General features: G+C 45.2%; 1 protein-coding gene across 1 annotated transcript in view; it reads left to right on the top strand.

Annotated features, from left to right (window-relative positions):
• The window catches only part of LOC125288973 (serine/threonine kinase 11 interacting protein), a 42697-nt gene that overhangs the window by 11528 nt on the left and 14295 nt on the right, over positions 1–16874 (top strand). The window contains 12 exon segments of the mRNA XM_048235687.1: positions 922–1025; positions 2873–2982; positions 5533–5743; positions 6350–6431; positions 6845–7396; positions 8170–8378; positions 8930–9040; positions 9969–10224; positions 12369–12550; positions 12747–13065; positions 14333–14445; positions 16730–16827. Of these exon segments, the coding sequence (XP_048091644.1) occupies positions 922–1025; positions 2873–2982; positions 5533–5743; positions 6350–6431; positions 6845–7396; positions 8170–8378; positions 8930–9040; positions 9969–10224; positions 12369–12550; positions 12747–13065; positions 14333–14445; positions 16730–16827 (2347 nt within the window).

Raw genomic sequence — 16874 nt, 5'->3', positions numbered from 1 at the left:
GCATTATCAGAGAGACCCACTCATCCATGTTGACGGATGAACTGTCCTGCTCATTGCGCTCTACCCACTCCCCAGGCGGTCAAGGGCCCATTCAGATAACTGGAACCAGGGTCATCTGCGTCAACAACAAAAACGACAACAACAGTCGATATTCGCTCACTTTGTCAATAAGAAGTTACACAATTTAACTATTGTTGGATAGAACTATATAGAACTATAGTTTTTGTTACGAGCACTTCACACAGAATGCAAATCGTATGTGGCACAACAAGGTTGAGTTTTCTCAATGTGAATTAATATAATACACCAACCAAGCCATTAAGTTAGTGCTGTGGTCCCCATTGTCAAGTCAAGTTTATTTTTGTCATGTTTATGTTTGTAGCCCATTGAAAATGTGTTGTGCCAAAGGGCTGCACAAATCTGGGTATAAAACAAGCAACTAATGAAGATTAATTCATTAATTCATTAATTCATTTAAACAAGTAAAAGAATGTGCGTAGTGGCACTGGGACTTCATCTATCTTACAGACTTTGGCAACGGGAACACTCAGCTTGGGTCTTGTATTACTGTCTCTCTCTCACACACACACACACACACACACACACACACACACACACACACACACACACACACACACACACAACAAAGGGGTCAGAATGAGAGGTCCCCAGACTGACTGACGCAGAACAGATCAGGAGTGAAGCTGTTTCTGTTTGTCCTCCCCCCCAGCAGACATATTAGAGGATCTGCTTAGTAGTATTACATGGGACGCACACCAACACACACACACACAGGTCCAGGTCCCGTTCCCCCAATCTGTTGCGCAGGTTGTGTTTCCACTCTGACGTTGGGCATTGCCTGTTACACTTGCTCACTTGTTGTTTTTGTTGTCGTTGTTGTTTGTGTGTTTTGATTCTCAGGGGTGGAGCTGCTGAGCTCACTGCAGCACCTGGACCTGGCCTACAACCTGCTGTTAGAGCACTCCCAGCTCGCCCCCCTCTCTCTGCTGCACTGCCTCAACGTGGTGAGATGTGCGCACTACCGCCCCCTACTGACCACTCAAAGACACACTCACTACTGACCTCCCAAAGACAAGTGCACTAGTCCAGGGGTTCCCAAACTTTTCCACGACAAGGCCCCCCAAATACCACTAGGTTCTGGCCAAGGACCCCCTTGATGTGTTATTAAACCCATCGACAATACTACGGCAAATGTAAAAATACATTAAGCTAATCCTAATAATTATTTTCTGCTATATGAGAGCTATCAGTCTACTATTATTCCCAGTCATTATCATGGAAAATATAATGTTCAGATATGCAACAAATTTCTATAATGGCATTGTATAACAACCCTCATAGTAATAGGTATATTTTACATTTTTCAAATGTATTTATTTGTTGCTTTTATTTTTCCTTCCAACTTGCTGAGGCCCCCCTGGCACCCACCCGCGGCCCCCACTTTGAAAAAAACTGCACTAGTCCACCCCCTACCGACCCAGGGGTGCATTTCCCAAAACCATAGTTGCTAACCTGTTAGCAACTTAGTTGGTTGGCAATGGGAAATTGCATTGCAACCTACAAAGTTGCTAACTTAGTTAGCAACTATGGTTTTGGGAAACGCACCCCAGACAGAAACACATACACTATCTGCCCCTGTCTGACCACTGAAGGCACATTTACTACTGTCCCACTTTGACCACTAAAATACTCTCTCTATGGCTGCCCTTTGAGTTACCTTACTCACTGCACTCACCATAATGTCTAATTAAGGCAAAATTGCCAGTATGAAAATAATGTTTTCTGTCCCTATAGTATAGTGTTGATAAACCCAGAAGAACAGTCATATTAAGGTGATTCAAACCCACATAAACACATGCAGTGTATTTCCCCAAGGGCAGGTAAACATTGTTGTACTCCCACATAACAGGGGCCTCACCCATTATTTTTTTTAAATGTTCAAACCAAATTGTACAGCTGAAATTGCCAACCACGGAGTTCAGACTGAACATATCAAGTGATTTAATTATCAGCACAAATGCATAGTGAGAAGCAGAACGAGAATGGGAAATGAAAATCTAAGAGACTCAGAGACTCCAGACTCAGTAAGCAAAGCTTTCAGCCAGAAGTAAATGATTTCTGTAGCATGGAAAAAAAGAGTTGATCAGCTGAAATGAACTCCCTTAAATTGAGAGGATAAATCCATTAGATTAGGTTATTTTGTGTACAGGTTGGTGATGCGGAAGAAGCAAGCCACTAAGTGATATGTTGAGACCTTCAGTCTTACAGTCTCTTTCATCCTTGTGACAATTTGTCACTGACAAAAACAATCCCCGCAATGACTTTTAACATAATCATCCCAAAGTCGTCCGATCATAAGAACAAAGTATACAAGCTAGAGATCTAGTTATGAAACAATAGGCCGGCCTGCTTTCAGTGTCTTTCCATGTCTTTTTAAAACCCAGCCTGTGATCTTGGAGACAGCTATGTAATTAGTGGATTTGTGATAACCAGCCACAGTGAAGGTAATAACAGGTCTGTGTGTGTGTGTGTGTGTGTGTAATGGGCTCCTGTAGTCCTCTGAGCTCTGGAGTTTGCGCTCAAAGACATGGCCGCCCAGCCCTCCTGTGGAGTCTGTTTTCAGTGAATTGGTTGGTTGAACTCGGTTGAGTTATGAAGCTTGATAAGTATGATATGTGTTGAGGGAGGATGGTTGAAGTGCAGGTTGGCTGTCAGTGTTATCAAGCAACTTTTGATCAAAGTGTTATCTCCCTCTCTCTCTGTGTGTGCGTGTGTGTGTGTGTGTGTGTGTGTGTGTTGTGTGTGTGTGTGTGTGTGTGTGTGTGTGTGTGTGTGTGTTTGGCGCTTACAGTTGATTTTGGATGGCAATCCACTGTTCTTCCAGAAGACCCATCGCTCGTCCACTGTACACCACCTCTCCCCCAGAGCTGCTTTCCAGCGGGTCAGTCTGTCTCTGTGTGTGTGTGTGTGTGTGTGTGTGTGTGTGTGTGTGTGTGTGTGGTACATCTGTGTGTGTTTGTGTGTGTGTTCATGTACGTTACGTGTGTGTACATGTGTTTCTTTGTGTGTATGCATGGTATGTTTCTCTATGTCTCTGTGTGTACTGTAAATGAATAGGCCTATCTGTGCCTGTATCTGTGTATTTGTCTGACACAGTATGCCTGTAAGCTATAAGATAAGTGTGTGAAGAACGGAAAATCCTAAGATATGTTTGTATGTCCCTGAGTGCTGTAAGGTGTGTGTGTGTGTTGGTCTATGTTTTTGTTTATGAGCAGGGCCTAAATTTCAGCATGGGATTGCGGGTATTTAGCATAATTTATTCAAGTCCCGCAAATCTAGCCATCATAATGCGAGAAATTCCCGCGCTGTCTGATAACGTTAATCTAATAATGGAGCGGCGTGAATGCGGGACTACTGACAGGATGGACCAACTTTTAACCTTAATTGAATGTAACCCCATGCAGAGACACACGCGCACAGAACATGTGTTCTCCATTTGAGGAACGTTATATGTGCGGACGTGCACAGACAGCTACAGACGCAGCGCACCGTAGGCCTACCTTCACTTTCTAGTATTCATTACGTGAAAGATGCTTCACCAAAACAGCAATCACAAATTACCAAATGTATCTTGACATGTGTTGTCACAAACACATACTCCTATTAGAAAATCTCATCCGAAATCATGTAAGTAGCCTAAGGACTATGGTAAACGTCGTTCTCTCATTGACGCCTGTAATAAGGAAAATGCTTAACATCGAGGACTTTGTTCTTAATCCTGAACACTCAAACTGGACCAACCTTATGTTCGGTTTGTAAAATGTTGTTACCCCCTCCCCCCAAACTGTATCAATCCCCCCTATGTGAAGCACTGAATTCCCCCCCAATTTGAAAAATGAATTGTAGGCCCTGATGAGGTTGAGGGAAGTTAATTTATCGTGTTAGTGCAAGGTTCCACATTTTTGTGTTAAGGCTTGCCACAATCTGTGTGTGTGTTTATGTTCACGCGCTTAAAATTGATACACTGAGGTTCCCTTCTCTTGAATCAGCAAAATCCTCCCAAACAGTCAGTCCATCAGTAAATATACATACATACTAAACATTCTCTCTCTCTCACTCTCACTCTCCCTCTCTCTCTTTCACACACACACACACACACACACACACACACACAGACACACACACACACACACACACACAATATATGCTGATCTACCTCCATCTTAAAAAAAACAAAACACTGTCATTGTGCCAAACACGTGACATCTCATCTGGTGTGTGTCGAGGTCTCATTACAGCCGCGTCTCTGTCCTCTGTCTGAGTGAGAGACCCTGTGGTCATGTTGTTGCTCTGGTCTAGGAAAGGATCTGTGTCCAGTAGCATCCATCACCTCTTTCTTCTTCTTTCGATTGGATCGGGCACTGTTTACCTCAGAACTGGCGTGAGGAACAGTAACGCGTGTGTGTGTGTGTGTGTGTGTGTGTGTGTGTGTGTGTGTGTGTGTGTGTGTGTGTGTGTGTGTGTGTGTGTGTGTGTGTGTGTGTGTGTGTGTGTGTGTGTGTGTGTGTGTGTGTGTGTGTGTGTGTGTGTGTGTGTGTGTGTGGTAATAGTGAACGATGGTACAGTGGTCAGTCAGGTCACCACCTAAGGTCTTAGATGGAGAGGCCTCTGCCTGACCTGCTGAACATCAGCAAATCTATACAGGCCTCCATTCCCTGCTGTCCATTAGCAGCCTCAGTTCAGTTCAAACAGTGGGATGATGTTTTTTCAAGTCATCAAAGGGCTTTTGTAATTGCTGTGACTCGCAAGCCAAACGTAGACCTACAGTATGAGTGATCGCTGACCCTAGTAAAATGCACTTTTGCATTTCTGAGGAACTGCAAAGGGTGCTTGCTCAAAACATTTCTCAAGGGCAAACATTAAAAAAAAGTCCTTTCTATGAGTCCTACATGCTTCTCAACAGTCCAGTGTGGTTGTTTGGTCCTTTGCTTTAAAGGCGAACTATGTTTTTTTAGCTTAATATGCAGGCTTTTTAGCTTAATTTACCTTAACTTAACAGTTTCAGAGTCATTGGAATGGTTATATGACTTTTTTCGGGTTGAATGGTGGCCGTCTCGCTACCCCCTAGCACCTGTGAGTGGAAAAAACACCCTTACAACTTTGGGCCTGGCGGCCTTAGTGTCAGGAAGTATAATGATTGTAACACATTGCTTTACTGCATTTAAATACATATTCTCCAGGCACTGGCAAGAACAAGGTAGCGATGGAGTTTCTCAGACATTCGTCATGACGGAGCCAGCGAAAAAGAAACAAAAACTGAGAGAACAGCGAAGAAATTGCCAATACTGCATAGTTTCTCTTTAATGACACTGTGTAGAGGACAGTGAGTGCTCTTTGCATGTACTGTAGCATCAATGGCATAACTGTTGAACTGAATAAAATATAATTAAGCAAGATTGTGTAATCATATCATGTTGATCCCAGTATTCATCTAGGTACCGTACTACTGAGCCTTCTTTCATCCCACTTCATTTGTCATCCATAGGTGCTACCCAAAACGGGACAGCTGATTGGTCAGATGGCACAGGCCACGGCCCCGGCGGTGGTTTCCGCGGCGATGGAGCGCAGCTCACAGGAGTTCTCGAGTGGAGGAGGAGAGCTGAGTGATAGCATGTCTGTGAGCGAGGTGGGAGTGTCTCGTCTGCGCAAAAAGAAGTCAAAGGTACACACGCCTGTGTGTTTGTGTGTGTGTGTGTGTGTGAGTGATACGCGTCTAGTACTCTACACTCCGGTGACCCTTGACCGCCTCAGGAGAACTCTCTGTCTCTATCTCTAACTTTATCTCTCTCTCTCACTCTCTCTCTTTCACTCTCTCTCTTTCCCTCTCATCCCCAGAAGAACTTGTTACTCTCTGCCCCTCAGGGATGCATCGCCATAGAGAAATCTGGGTCATTCGCTTTTTCCTGAGTGTTGTGAAATGCTTTCACTCTCAAAGTGCACCAAAGGTTCGCAATAGCTACTGTTAGCTGTTGTACCATTAGGTAATGTAGCATTGTTAGTGAGTCTTCACAAGAGGTCTAAAGTGGACACATAAGGACATTTACTAGGACAGTTTGATGAATGGTCAGTCACTGTGTATACCTCTTTAGGTCTATAACCATATGCTATACCTCTATCCTCGCCTCTACTTTATTAGGCAGAACTTTTACATCTTGAAGGAGAATTCCAGTGATTTTTCACATAGATTTCCCCAATTGAATCTCCTCAATTGTATTTTCTGTTGTGAAGACATCTGATTGCTTCCCATTGAATTTGCCGCCCCCTGCAGGGGAAAGTGAAGGTGCGTAGGGCCAGCATCTCGGAGCCCAGCGACACAGACCACGAGCTGAGAGTGGGCTCTACTCTACAGGGTGAGTTTGGAGCCTGACAATGAAGGCTACCCTGGGCATGCAACTGAAGCGTTCCACTCGTCTAGCCTCTGCTGCAATTAGCTTCCACTATTAGCAATGGAACTGGCTACACCAGACGCGATAGCACCGTTGGATAACGTTGGAAAAAAATTAGACCAGTCTTCTAAAACTATTTTTATGCTACGCGAATGGAGTACTTCAGTTACGTACCTGGTGTAGCCTCCTTTTGACCCTCCCCTACAGCCCCAATGGGTCATGCTGGTTTAAAAATTTTAATTTTAGTTTTGACATATTACACTGTAATGTTTGTGTGGTGTATATTGTTTAAAAATAGGCATCTTGTTGGATGGACTATGGTATCAGTCAGAGATGAATCGCCTTACTGGTCTGTGCGTTTCTGACTCATCCCTTAGACATAGTGCTCCACCACCAGAAGGACATTGAGCGCATGGACAGCTTCCGAGACCAGCTGGGCGAGGACTGGCTCCGCTACCAGCACCACCTGGAGACCTCCGTCCATCCCAACAACACCACCACCACCACCACCACCACTACTACCCCTGCCCAGCTCCCTGCCTCCAGCACCCCCACCACCACCACCACCACCATCATCCCTGTCACCGCTCAGATAATCCCCAATGGCCGCTGCACCCCCTCCCCCTCACCGCTGGAGGCACACACCCCCGAGAAGACGGCTCTTACAGAGGCCTTGGACTGCGTCTCCCCTGTGTCCCCCTTGTTGACGTCGGAGCCCCGAGACGGGGACGGCGAGCCCGAGGTGGACGCCGCGGTGATGGACGACGAGACGGACTCCACGCTGCGCTGGGGGGAGCACAGCCAGGACTCGCGCTCCAACTCCACCCTGGAGAGGAGCGTCCTGGACACCAGCGCCGTCGTCACGCCGACACCGCGAGCAGAGGAGGATGGGGAAGAGGAAGATGAGGAGGAGGAGGAAGACCAGGGAGGTTGGTCCCCTCTGTTCTCTGAACATTCTTTTGTGCAATCCAATTTTTATTGATTTTCAGGTGAGCAAAGGCAAGACGGTCACTTGGACTGTGCTTTGACTAGTTCTTAAAGTTCTGCACTCTCATCCTAGTACCTAAGGTCTCCTTTACAATGTAGCCTGAATGTTAATCCTCATTTTGTAAGTTGCTTTGGATTAAAGCGTCTGTTAAATTAATAGATGTCATATAACTGTTATGGTAAGAAAATATTTTTGCGTCCATATCAGGGTTACGTGGAGCAGTACGGTATCATCTGTCCTTTCAACTCTTTACCTTTCCACCTTTTGGAAATATGTGTATTTTCTTCCGAACCTCCTACACTGATACGAGGATCAAAGCGCTGTGAGAATCCACACTTCAGCAGATTCTGCATTTGTTGTGCTCCTCTTGGTCCTCTGAAAAGATCCCTGTCAGAAGGTGTTTTTCAAAAGAGACACCTGAAGAGAAAAACACATATTCACTCTGAGAGTACATATTGTTCTAGCAACTTTGATCACTGTAGGGACTGTATATAAGATCTTAGCTCAGAAACAGTATTATTGTAACCTGACAAGTAAAAAAAAAAAGATATTCAGGAGTAAATATCACAAGCCTGCTATAATTGAATGATTGTCAGTTCCCCTCCTGACTATTCATCGTGCCTTAATTCCCTCATCTTTCTCCATCTTTCTCATGTTTTTCTTTCCTCCTCCATCTTTCTCCACCCTTCCCTCTGTGTCTCTCCATCCCCGTAGTGGACCTGTGCCTGCCACTTCTAGTCGGTGTGGTAAGCGAGGATGAGGATGAGGATGACGAGACGAGGAAGGCCCAGGGGCCAGTGTTCCTGCGTGTGCGTCAGGGCCTGCTGCTGGAGGTGGACATGCAGCGAGGGAGTGTCCGCAAGCGGGTGGAGCTGGACAGCCTGCAGCAGATCACCAGCACACTGCAGCCCTGGGGGGACAAGGTCAGAGGCACCCTGCTACTCCACACATGGAGGACAATTCACACACAGACAAAAACTGCAGACCCTGCAAAAAACAATCTAACCAAGATCAAAAAATCTAATTGGTATTGTTTTCGGCATAAAGAGACTTACCTAGGGCTTTCTCGTAAAATCATTTGATTTAATTTAATAAGAGTTTGACTTTGTTTTGACTAGATTTTTTATCTTAATTTAGATAAATTAAACTATTTTACTTTTTGCAGTGGTGCATGGGTAATCCATGGGTTATCCTGGATGAGCAGCTTTCCTACAGCTCCTTGAAAATATATACATTTTTGAAAAATAAATGCAAAATAAAAGGCTTAGGAAAGTTTTTGAACCCTGATCTGGATAGCAGTTTGCAGAATAATGACCTATTCGCACCTCATCTTTGTCTTACATTCTCTTTCACACACACGCACACACACACACATGCACACACATGCACACACATGCACACACATGCACACACACACACACACACACACACACACACACACACACTTTGTGACCCCTATATTTTCCCCCTTTAGGAGGACAGCGAGAGTCTCCCGGCTCTAATGCTGCAGTTCAGCTTCATCCTCCGTGAGCGACGCCAGCGGTGCTACGTAATGCTGGACGAAAATCCCCAGCAGGCTTTGCAGGTGAGCCACCCAGAGCCGAGAGCTGAGAGCCAGGACCCGAGGGGTAAACGGCCATTCCCAAATACTCACTCTACCAGTCAGTCAGTAGCAGAGGTGGAATCCCAGCCTCAGAAAGTAAAAGTCTAGTTTAGTGCTCACTCAGGCTGAAGGAACACACAGAAGGACCTTTACTCTCTGAAGCAAGGATCCTCGCCTCTGTAGCATTCATAAACAAACCAACACATCTCCATCAAATGCAGTCTCTTCTCTTTCAGACATGTGCTGAATCAGTTGTATGATCAATTGATCCTTTGGGTAGAATCTGCCATCAAACTCAAGGGAAGCCAGATTCAGCTTTAAAGGCAGGCAGTCATTCATTCAGCCAGTTCTTGCAGTTCTATTAGCAATCCTGGGCTGATTTTTTTAATTTTTTTTGCAGCATGTGGAATGCGCTCTGATTTATGCTCTGAGTCTGTTATTATGCGCTGGGTGGGGGATTTCTGAACTGGAGTGTGTCTCCAGAATTAATAAAAAGAAGAGAAAAAAAGAGTCATGTCATGGTTATGTGGTGCAAACAAGGCCATGGTCTATGAACGTGGCCATCTATCAGACAACTGTCTTATTCACAAGGGCAATAACCCCACTTGACGGGCAAGCCTGTGTGAAGGTCAGTGAGTTTATCCTTATACTCTCCCTCACTGATTCCAGGGGGCTGGCTTGGAGCGTGTCTGCGTGTGGCTTTGTGTTATTTTTCCTGCCTACTCACGTGTGACACTGTGGTTTACGTTTTTATTGTCTCTCTCCCACACATGCACAAACACACAATAACTCATGCACACACAAACACGTGCATATGAACTCGCACCACTTCTGGCACAACATGCACATGTTGTCACACACACACACACACACACACACACACACACACACACACACACTCACACTGTAGGATCTGCTGGACATCCTGTCGCGGGTGGTGGAGGAGAACGTCCGGCGCGTGGAGGAGAGTCGGCCGCGGGACCTCCGGCTGCAGTGTCTGCGCTGCAAGGCCGAGTTCAGCCAGCGTGGGTCTGAGGGATTCGCCGGGGCCTCTGACCGACTGGACGGCGGTCAGGAGCTTCAGGGATGCAGGGACAAGGGCGAGGAGGAGGATGAGGAGACGGAGGGAGCAAAGGAGGACGAAGGCACAAGAAAAAATGCAGCTGGTAATAGATGGTGGTCGTGTGTGTGTGTGTGTGTGTGTGTGTGTGTGTGTGTGTGTGTGTGTGTGTGTGTCTGAGGGGTTGGACATATGGAATAGGGAGAGATGGGATGAAAAGAGATGTGTAAGGAAGGAAAGCAGAAGAAAGCATAGTGAGGTGGAAAATGAGAGAGAAGAGAGAGAGACTGAGAGGATTTAAAGAGATGGAAAAGTTACACAAAGGGATTACTTTAGGATTGATGGAGAGAAAGAGTCCTCCTGTTTGTTTAGTACACGTTTGGACTCGTTGGACACGTTTTGGTGAAATTCCTCTGGGCTTGATGCATTGCCACAGGTGCCAGAATTTACCAGAAATCATAACTTGGCTACATGACTGCCATTTAACAAGAGCAAGTTTTAACATGTCACTCTGGAATGGCCCATCTTCCACAGACATCTCTGCCATGCCAGAAACACCCCCGTGGCAAGTGGTGCCAACCTTTGGCACCATCACTAGAAGTGGCACCAGCGCCCTTCCTTTTCCATAGTCAAACAGTATCGGAGTGGAGCTTTCCTGAGTCAGACGGGCGGACTTGGGAAGCGTGTAGGAGCGTGTCTCCTCGAGAGCCGCTGACAGATGGTTTTAGAGAAGAAGGGAGAAAAAAAAAAACAGCAGGAACGCGATGAACCTGGTTTGTTTTCGTAAGGTATCCAACGCACAAGGCAGATCTAAACAATCCGACCTGTTTTATGCCCTTGGTTCTTTATTTTGTCATGGTAGATCCAGATAGATGATAAAGTCTAGCCCACGTAGTTTGAACAAGTCTTAATGGATTGATTCCATTCTCTTCTCCTCCCATCTTTTACTGACCTGCAGGCAGGTTCTAACCTGACTCTCGCCAGATGAATTTCGTTCCGCCTAGCTCCACTCATCCATCTGGGATCAATCCATTGAAGTGTTGCTTCAGAAGGCTGGGCCTAATCAAAAAATGCTTGCATATGATTGGATAAGCCACTTGTCCGTCATCTATTGACGTGCTACATCAACCACTCACATCGAAGCCAACCCGTGACGCTGATAACAGTCTCACAGTCGCTTCTACGCTATGTCACATCTATGAAACTCCGTCCCCAAGGCCCTGATTGACTCTACCATAAAATCTGGTGCAGAAATCACTCTCAACGGAAGAGGTCCCAGATGGATCCGAGTGAAGCTAGGTGAAGCTAAGCGGAACGAAATTCATCTGGCGAGAGTCAGGTTAGGCAGATTCTCCTTTGTCTAGGTTTATATGGCCCTAAATTATGACTTTCACAGCACTCATTCCTATAAATCGCAGCTTTGCTTCTAAGTTTTGTCCACTGCAGCGTTCGTTCGAACCTGCTAGCACACACTGCCGAGATTAGCCAGAGTTTGTTCAGATGAGGCAATGATCCGCTTGGCCCCCCGCTGCTGCCTGTTTTTGCCGCAAAACATCGATCTCACCCCACTCTCGTGTGTGGTGTTTGTTTTCACTACAGCACAGAATTAGGAACGTTTTTTTTTTGAGGAGGAGGAGGTGGGAGTCGGAGGGTGGGGGGGACACACCCAATTTCCCTGTCTGTAGGGCATTATTATGTCAGTTACTTGATGGAGTAAAAAGTCCTATCCCATCAATCAACTTTGTCCCAAAAACCAGTTTACTTGAAAAGCACATGTGTTCCTGATTGGGTCTCAGTCCAGCCCTTATCTACCAAACACCCCTTCCAGAGTGTTTTTCAGTGTTTGGGGTGTTTCTATGCTACTTACTCTTGTGCTCTGTGATAAGCCTTCCAGCTCAATTAAACTCAATTATTGCAGTTCATGAGGCATGGGAATTCTATTAAAAAGCATTAACTAAATCTCTTTGAAACAATTGCAGTCGTTGCAGCAATTTGTACTTCAACAGACAAGTAGTGGTAGAGCTTTTGAAAAGATCAATTTGCTGACTGTCACATTTTAGCTACCATGATTCCTTGTGAAGCAATCGAAAGAGCACTCCAAGTGTAAGCCAAATACTTTCAATCAGGTTCTGAAGGGCTGAAGGCCATTAAAGGAGAGAGACTGTAGTTAGGAAGTGTAAATTGTCTATATGATCTCATGTTTGAAGTGTTTTGAATGATTTGATTTCTCCTTCTTTTTTTTTTTTGAAGACTCAATAGGAAGTGGACTGGTTTGCCCAGAATGCAATAGTGACCATGTGATCCAGCTAGTTGGCCAATCAGCACCTTCCACCAGTACGCCAGTCTCCAGTGATGTTGAGGAGGGGGGCGAGAAAAGACACTTCCATTTTGATGATACAGACACCCCTAAGAAGCGTCCAGGAGTCATAAGTGTATGTTGGACGTTTTTCATTCTTAATTTTGCTTGTGGTGTCCAGATAAATAAAGGAATCAACTGCATAACTAGGCTATAACATATATTTCAGACATTTTTCAGCAAAGTTGTGATATTATGTTTTTTTATCTGCATTTTCATACGCAGTAGAACTTTAACTTACAACTTGGCTTCACTCTGCTTTATTTACATAGAACTTTGAGAGCCAGATTGAATCCTCATTGGCCAGCAGTGGTCACCTGACCCAGGAAGTGACCAAAACAGAGGGAGAGCTGACCGACACTTTCATGACCGCTACCAGCAGTGGCCTGTCCCGGGCTGAGCCTCGGGACGAGGACTATGGATGGGCCGACCAGAGCACCTCCCAGCCCATTAGCTACCACACGGCGGATGGAGGCGGAACGGACCTCAGCTCCACCACCGAGAGCCAGGAGGAGCAGGAACTGGCCGGCAGCTACCGATACAGCGCCTTGCAGGAGTCCCAGGCAGACAGCTCGGACAGGGCAAGCCCCAGTGAGTCCCCAGATGTTTTTCTCTTTTTTACTTTTTTTTGGGGACTGGGCGGTGGTAATACCTCCTTAGGTGAACTGTGTGCGTGTGTGTGTGGAAGGGAGGTAATACCTTCTAAAATGTGTGTGTGTGTGTGTGGAAGTGGGGTAATACCTATTTAGCTAAGCAGTCAGTTTAAAATTTGAATTTAGACAAAATTTACCGGATTATAATGGATTACAGATTTAATTGGATTATTGCACCTTCAAGACTGTTAATATTCTGTTAAAAAAATAATTTAATTAATTGATATTGCATTATTAAACATTGACAAGCTATTTGACAGAGCTCAAGGTCTCACTCCCCTTTGCAAAATACATAAGAAGTGGGAGATGAACTTCCCAGGTCCATTCAATCAGTTGTCTATTGAAACACAGTTAAAAAGAAAAAGCTGTACCTGCAGATACTCCTATATTGCTGCACATTTGATCTAAATGCAAATCTGATGACTTCAACTTTTTAAACAGCAGCTGCATAGAGAGAGTGTAGCTTGAGTTACTTCAGACTGCCATGTGAAGTCTACTTAAAAGGGCATTACTGTGTATCCGGAATAAGCTCTTGCTCTTAGAGTCATGAGGGATCTGATTGGAAGGAGTTGAAGGGAGAAGATGGAATGCGGGTTCCATGGATAGGGGGCATGGCAACAGGGAGATTGACATCTGAATTACAGACTTCCTTGTTTGCTTCTTCTCCCTGTCATTACGATCGACTGCTGGATCTTTAAACCACACAGCCTGGCTATGGTTTTCTGCTTTGCCCACCATACCATCTCTTGCAGTTCACAGAGCACAATTGTGCTATTGTAGTCCAGTGTTGGTCTAGAATTATTGCTGATTTATTTATAATCAACTTAATAGCAGACAGTTATTAATTGGTCCAGTTTATTGAGACCATAAGCATAACCACAGTGAGCATGATGGAATGAGAACTCAAGGTGGGCCAGGTGCCGGTTAGGCTAAGAAAATATCTTTGTTATATTTGTTTTCATTTTCTGATTGGAAATTGGAATGAAACATGCTGCACCTATTTATGCACCTGTTTGATTTCTGGGAAAAGAAAGTCAATCAGATATTTTGGGAATGTGGATCAGTTTGGATTTCGATATTTGAAATGATATGTCATTTAAACTGGACATGCTGGTACTTTTGTTTATTTGTTTTAAAAAAGCAAAGATTCCTGCTGTGTGGTTTGACACGCAACCCTGATTAAAACATTTTTTATCCTACTCCAGCCCAGTTCGACCTGCTGTCAGAGGACTTTGAGGCTGTAGACCACCGACTCAAGCTCTTCCTGGATGTGGAGGTCTTCGAGGGCGAGGAGGAACTACTACACAGCTTCCTGAAGGTGAGGCCCAGCGTCTCATTGGCTGTAAATGCTGTCCATCCGTATGCAAGCTACAGTACGTTGTTTGATGATTGTCCCGCTGGATTCAAACTTGCAATATCAGCCAGGTGTACTAGCAAGAAGGCTAATCAGAATCTACACACATCAACACAGTATAACATGGCAATGCATTCACATAATAATGACTGCACCCCATTGATGTCATGTTGAAACTTGAGACAGTGGTAGCTATACAGTAACACAGTAACCACGTTTACATGACACTTTTTATCTGATTAGAAACGGAATAACGGCTCAATCGAAATAAAAAATTCTCATATAAATACCTCAATCGGAATAAAAAAAACCTTAATCCGATCAGAATTTTAATCGGAATGAAAGAGGTGGTGTAGTCCGTTCTTAATCCGATTGAACAGCCATGTATACGGTCAATCGGATTGCCAGCTGTATCTTCTCAAGAAAAAATAGGCAACAACGGCTATTCCTATCAAAGATTCTAGGGCGATTGAGTGCACCTGATCGGAATAGAAACTGTACCCCATGTAAATAGGCGGCATAATTTTTTCAATCGGAATAGTTTAGGTATATAAGTATAGTATAAGTACAGTATACAGTATATACTTGATCCCGTGAGGGAAATTTGGTCTCTGCATTTATCCCAATCCGTGAATTAGTGAAACACACTCAGCACACAGTGAACACACAGTGAGGTGAAGCACTCACTAATCCCGGTGCATAGAGCTGCCTGCAACAACAGCGGCGCTCTGGGAGCAGTGAGGGGTTAGGTGCCTTGCTCAAGGGCACTTCAGCCGTGCCTACTGGTCGGGGTTCGAACCGGCAACCCTTCAGTTACAAGTCTGAAGCACTAACCAGAAGGCCACGGCTGCCCCTTATTCTTATTAATCAGAATGACAAAAAAAACTGTCCATGTAAACTTGGCTAGTGACATATTAACTATGGCCGACTGCACCCTCGTAGCTTCACAGACTGAAAGTACCTGTGCTTCAGTCTTGCCCTCACTACAATCATGTTGTGACCCAGATTATCTGACAGGAGCTGAAGCTGGAATATAACCTAACCTGATCCACCAGATGTATGTCATATCCCTGATCCAGCCCATATCAAAGCCAGGTCAGAGCCAGGTCAGAGCCGGATCAGGGCCAGATTAGAGCCAGCTCAGCTCCAGGGTCGGCTGCAGTCTGGGTTTGCGGTTGAGCGTGTTTCTCTCCCTCTCTGTCTCTCTCTGGTCCGCCCTGGTCCTCTGTGGTCAGGGGGAGGTGGAGCTGGTACTCACCCAGATGAGAGTCTCCCTCAAGGGGTAGAGGATTAGTTTCCTTCAGCCACCTGCTCTGGGACTCCCAGCTGCCCACACAATGGAAGGTCCCAGCAGTAGACTGGAGTTTAATTAATCTGATACTTTAACTCTTTGTGTATTTTTTTTTTCTTCTTTTTTAGTTTCTGTTTTTTCTTGCAGGGGCCTGCCTGTGTGGTTTGTCTTCTAGTATTCTCTAGTGGCGTTATCGAGCCGTTGGGAGTTTTTTCAGCTGTTGTCCTTTAAGAGAGGTTTTTCTCAGAGCTGTGCAAAATACGAAGTGGTTTTGAGTTTTTCTTCAACGCTGGCTGACTCAGCTAATCGCTAACTCTCCGCACATTAGCCATAGTCTTCTCGCTGGCCCAAGATTCCCACGCAAACCTGAGGCAGCAATCCCCCTTTCTCGCTCTGAACCCCCTGAACCCGACAGAGAATGGCCTCGGACTCAGGCTTGTGCTGACCCGGTCCCATTTTTTGAGCCGCGTCTCTTCAAAGCGAGTGTTTTGCTTTTGCTTCTTATCTGTTGTGGCATGCGGCGCCGAACCAGTGCTCAGTGGAAGTATTCTCTAACAGTCTGGAGAGCGGACAACACTAACACACACTCACTCACACAGGAGAACATGCACGCAGCTCTGATTAAATCAGTGTTTTCATGTGCTTAAAATGTTGATGTCTGGGGTTACCTGATAGCATAGAATTTAATTATTTACTGTGGGACACGGTGGGAAGTCTTGTTTTTGGAGGTTTTTTACACTCTACACTACAGTGTTTGTTTTAACATCACTACTATTTAACACTTTAACTACATGTATTTTAATAAGATTCTAATTAACAATGTAATTTAAATTCTGCACTGTAAATGACATTGAATATTAAGTAGAGTGGATGTATTATTCCATAGTGATCTATTTGTTCCTATTTGCTGTGACTCATTCCCGCCTGGGTTTTTGGGCCCATCTGCCTTGGCCGTAGATGTCCACTGTGAAGTTTGGCGACCCCGTGGAGTTCCCGTCTCTGCTGGTTGTGTCGGACCAGTGCATCTACATCCTGGAGATCACTTCTGAGGCACAGTGAGTTCCTCCACGCACTCCTCGTTTGCTTTCGGCCAGTTTTCCCA

The sequence above is a fragment of the Alosa alosa genome, chromosome 23 (assembly GCF_017589495.1).
Source record: "Alosa alosa isolate M-15738 ecotype Scorff River chromosome 23, AALO_Geno_1.1, whole genome shotgun sequence".
In the NCBI taxonomy this organism is placed as follows: domain Eukaryota; kingdom Metazoa; phylum Chordata; class Actinopteri; order Clupeiformes; family Clupeidae; genus Alosa; species Alosa alosa.
This window is presented reverse-complemented; position numbering and strand designations above follow the sequence as displayed.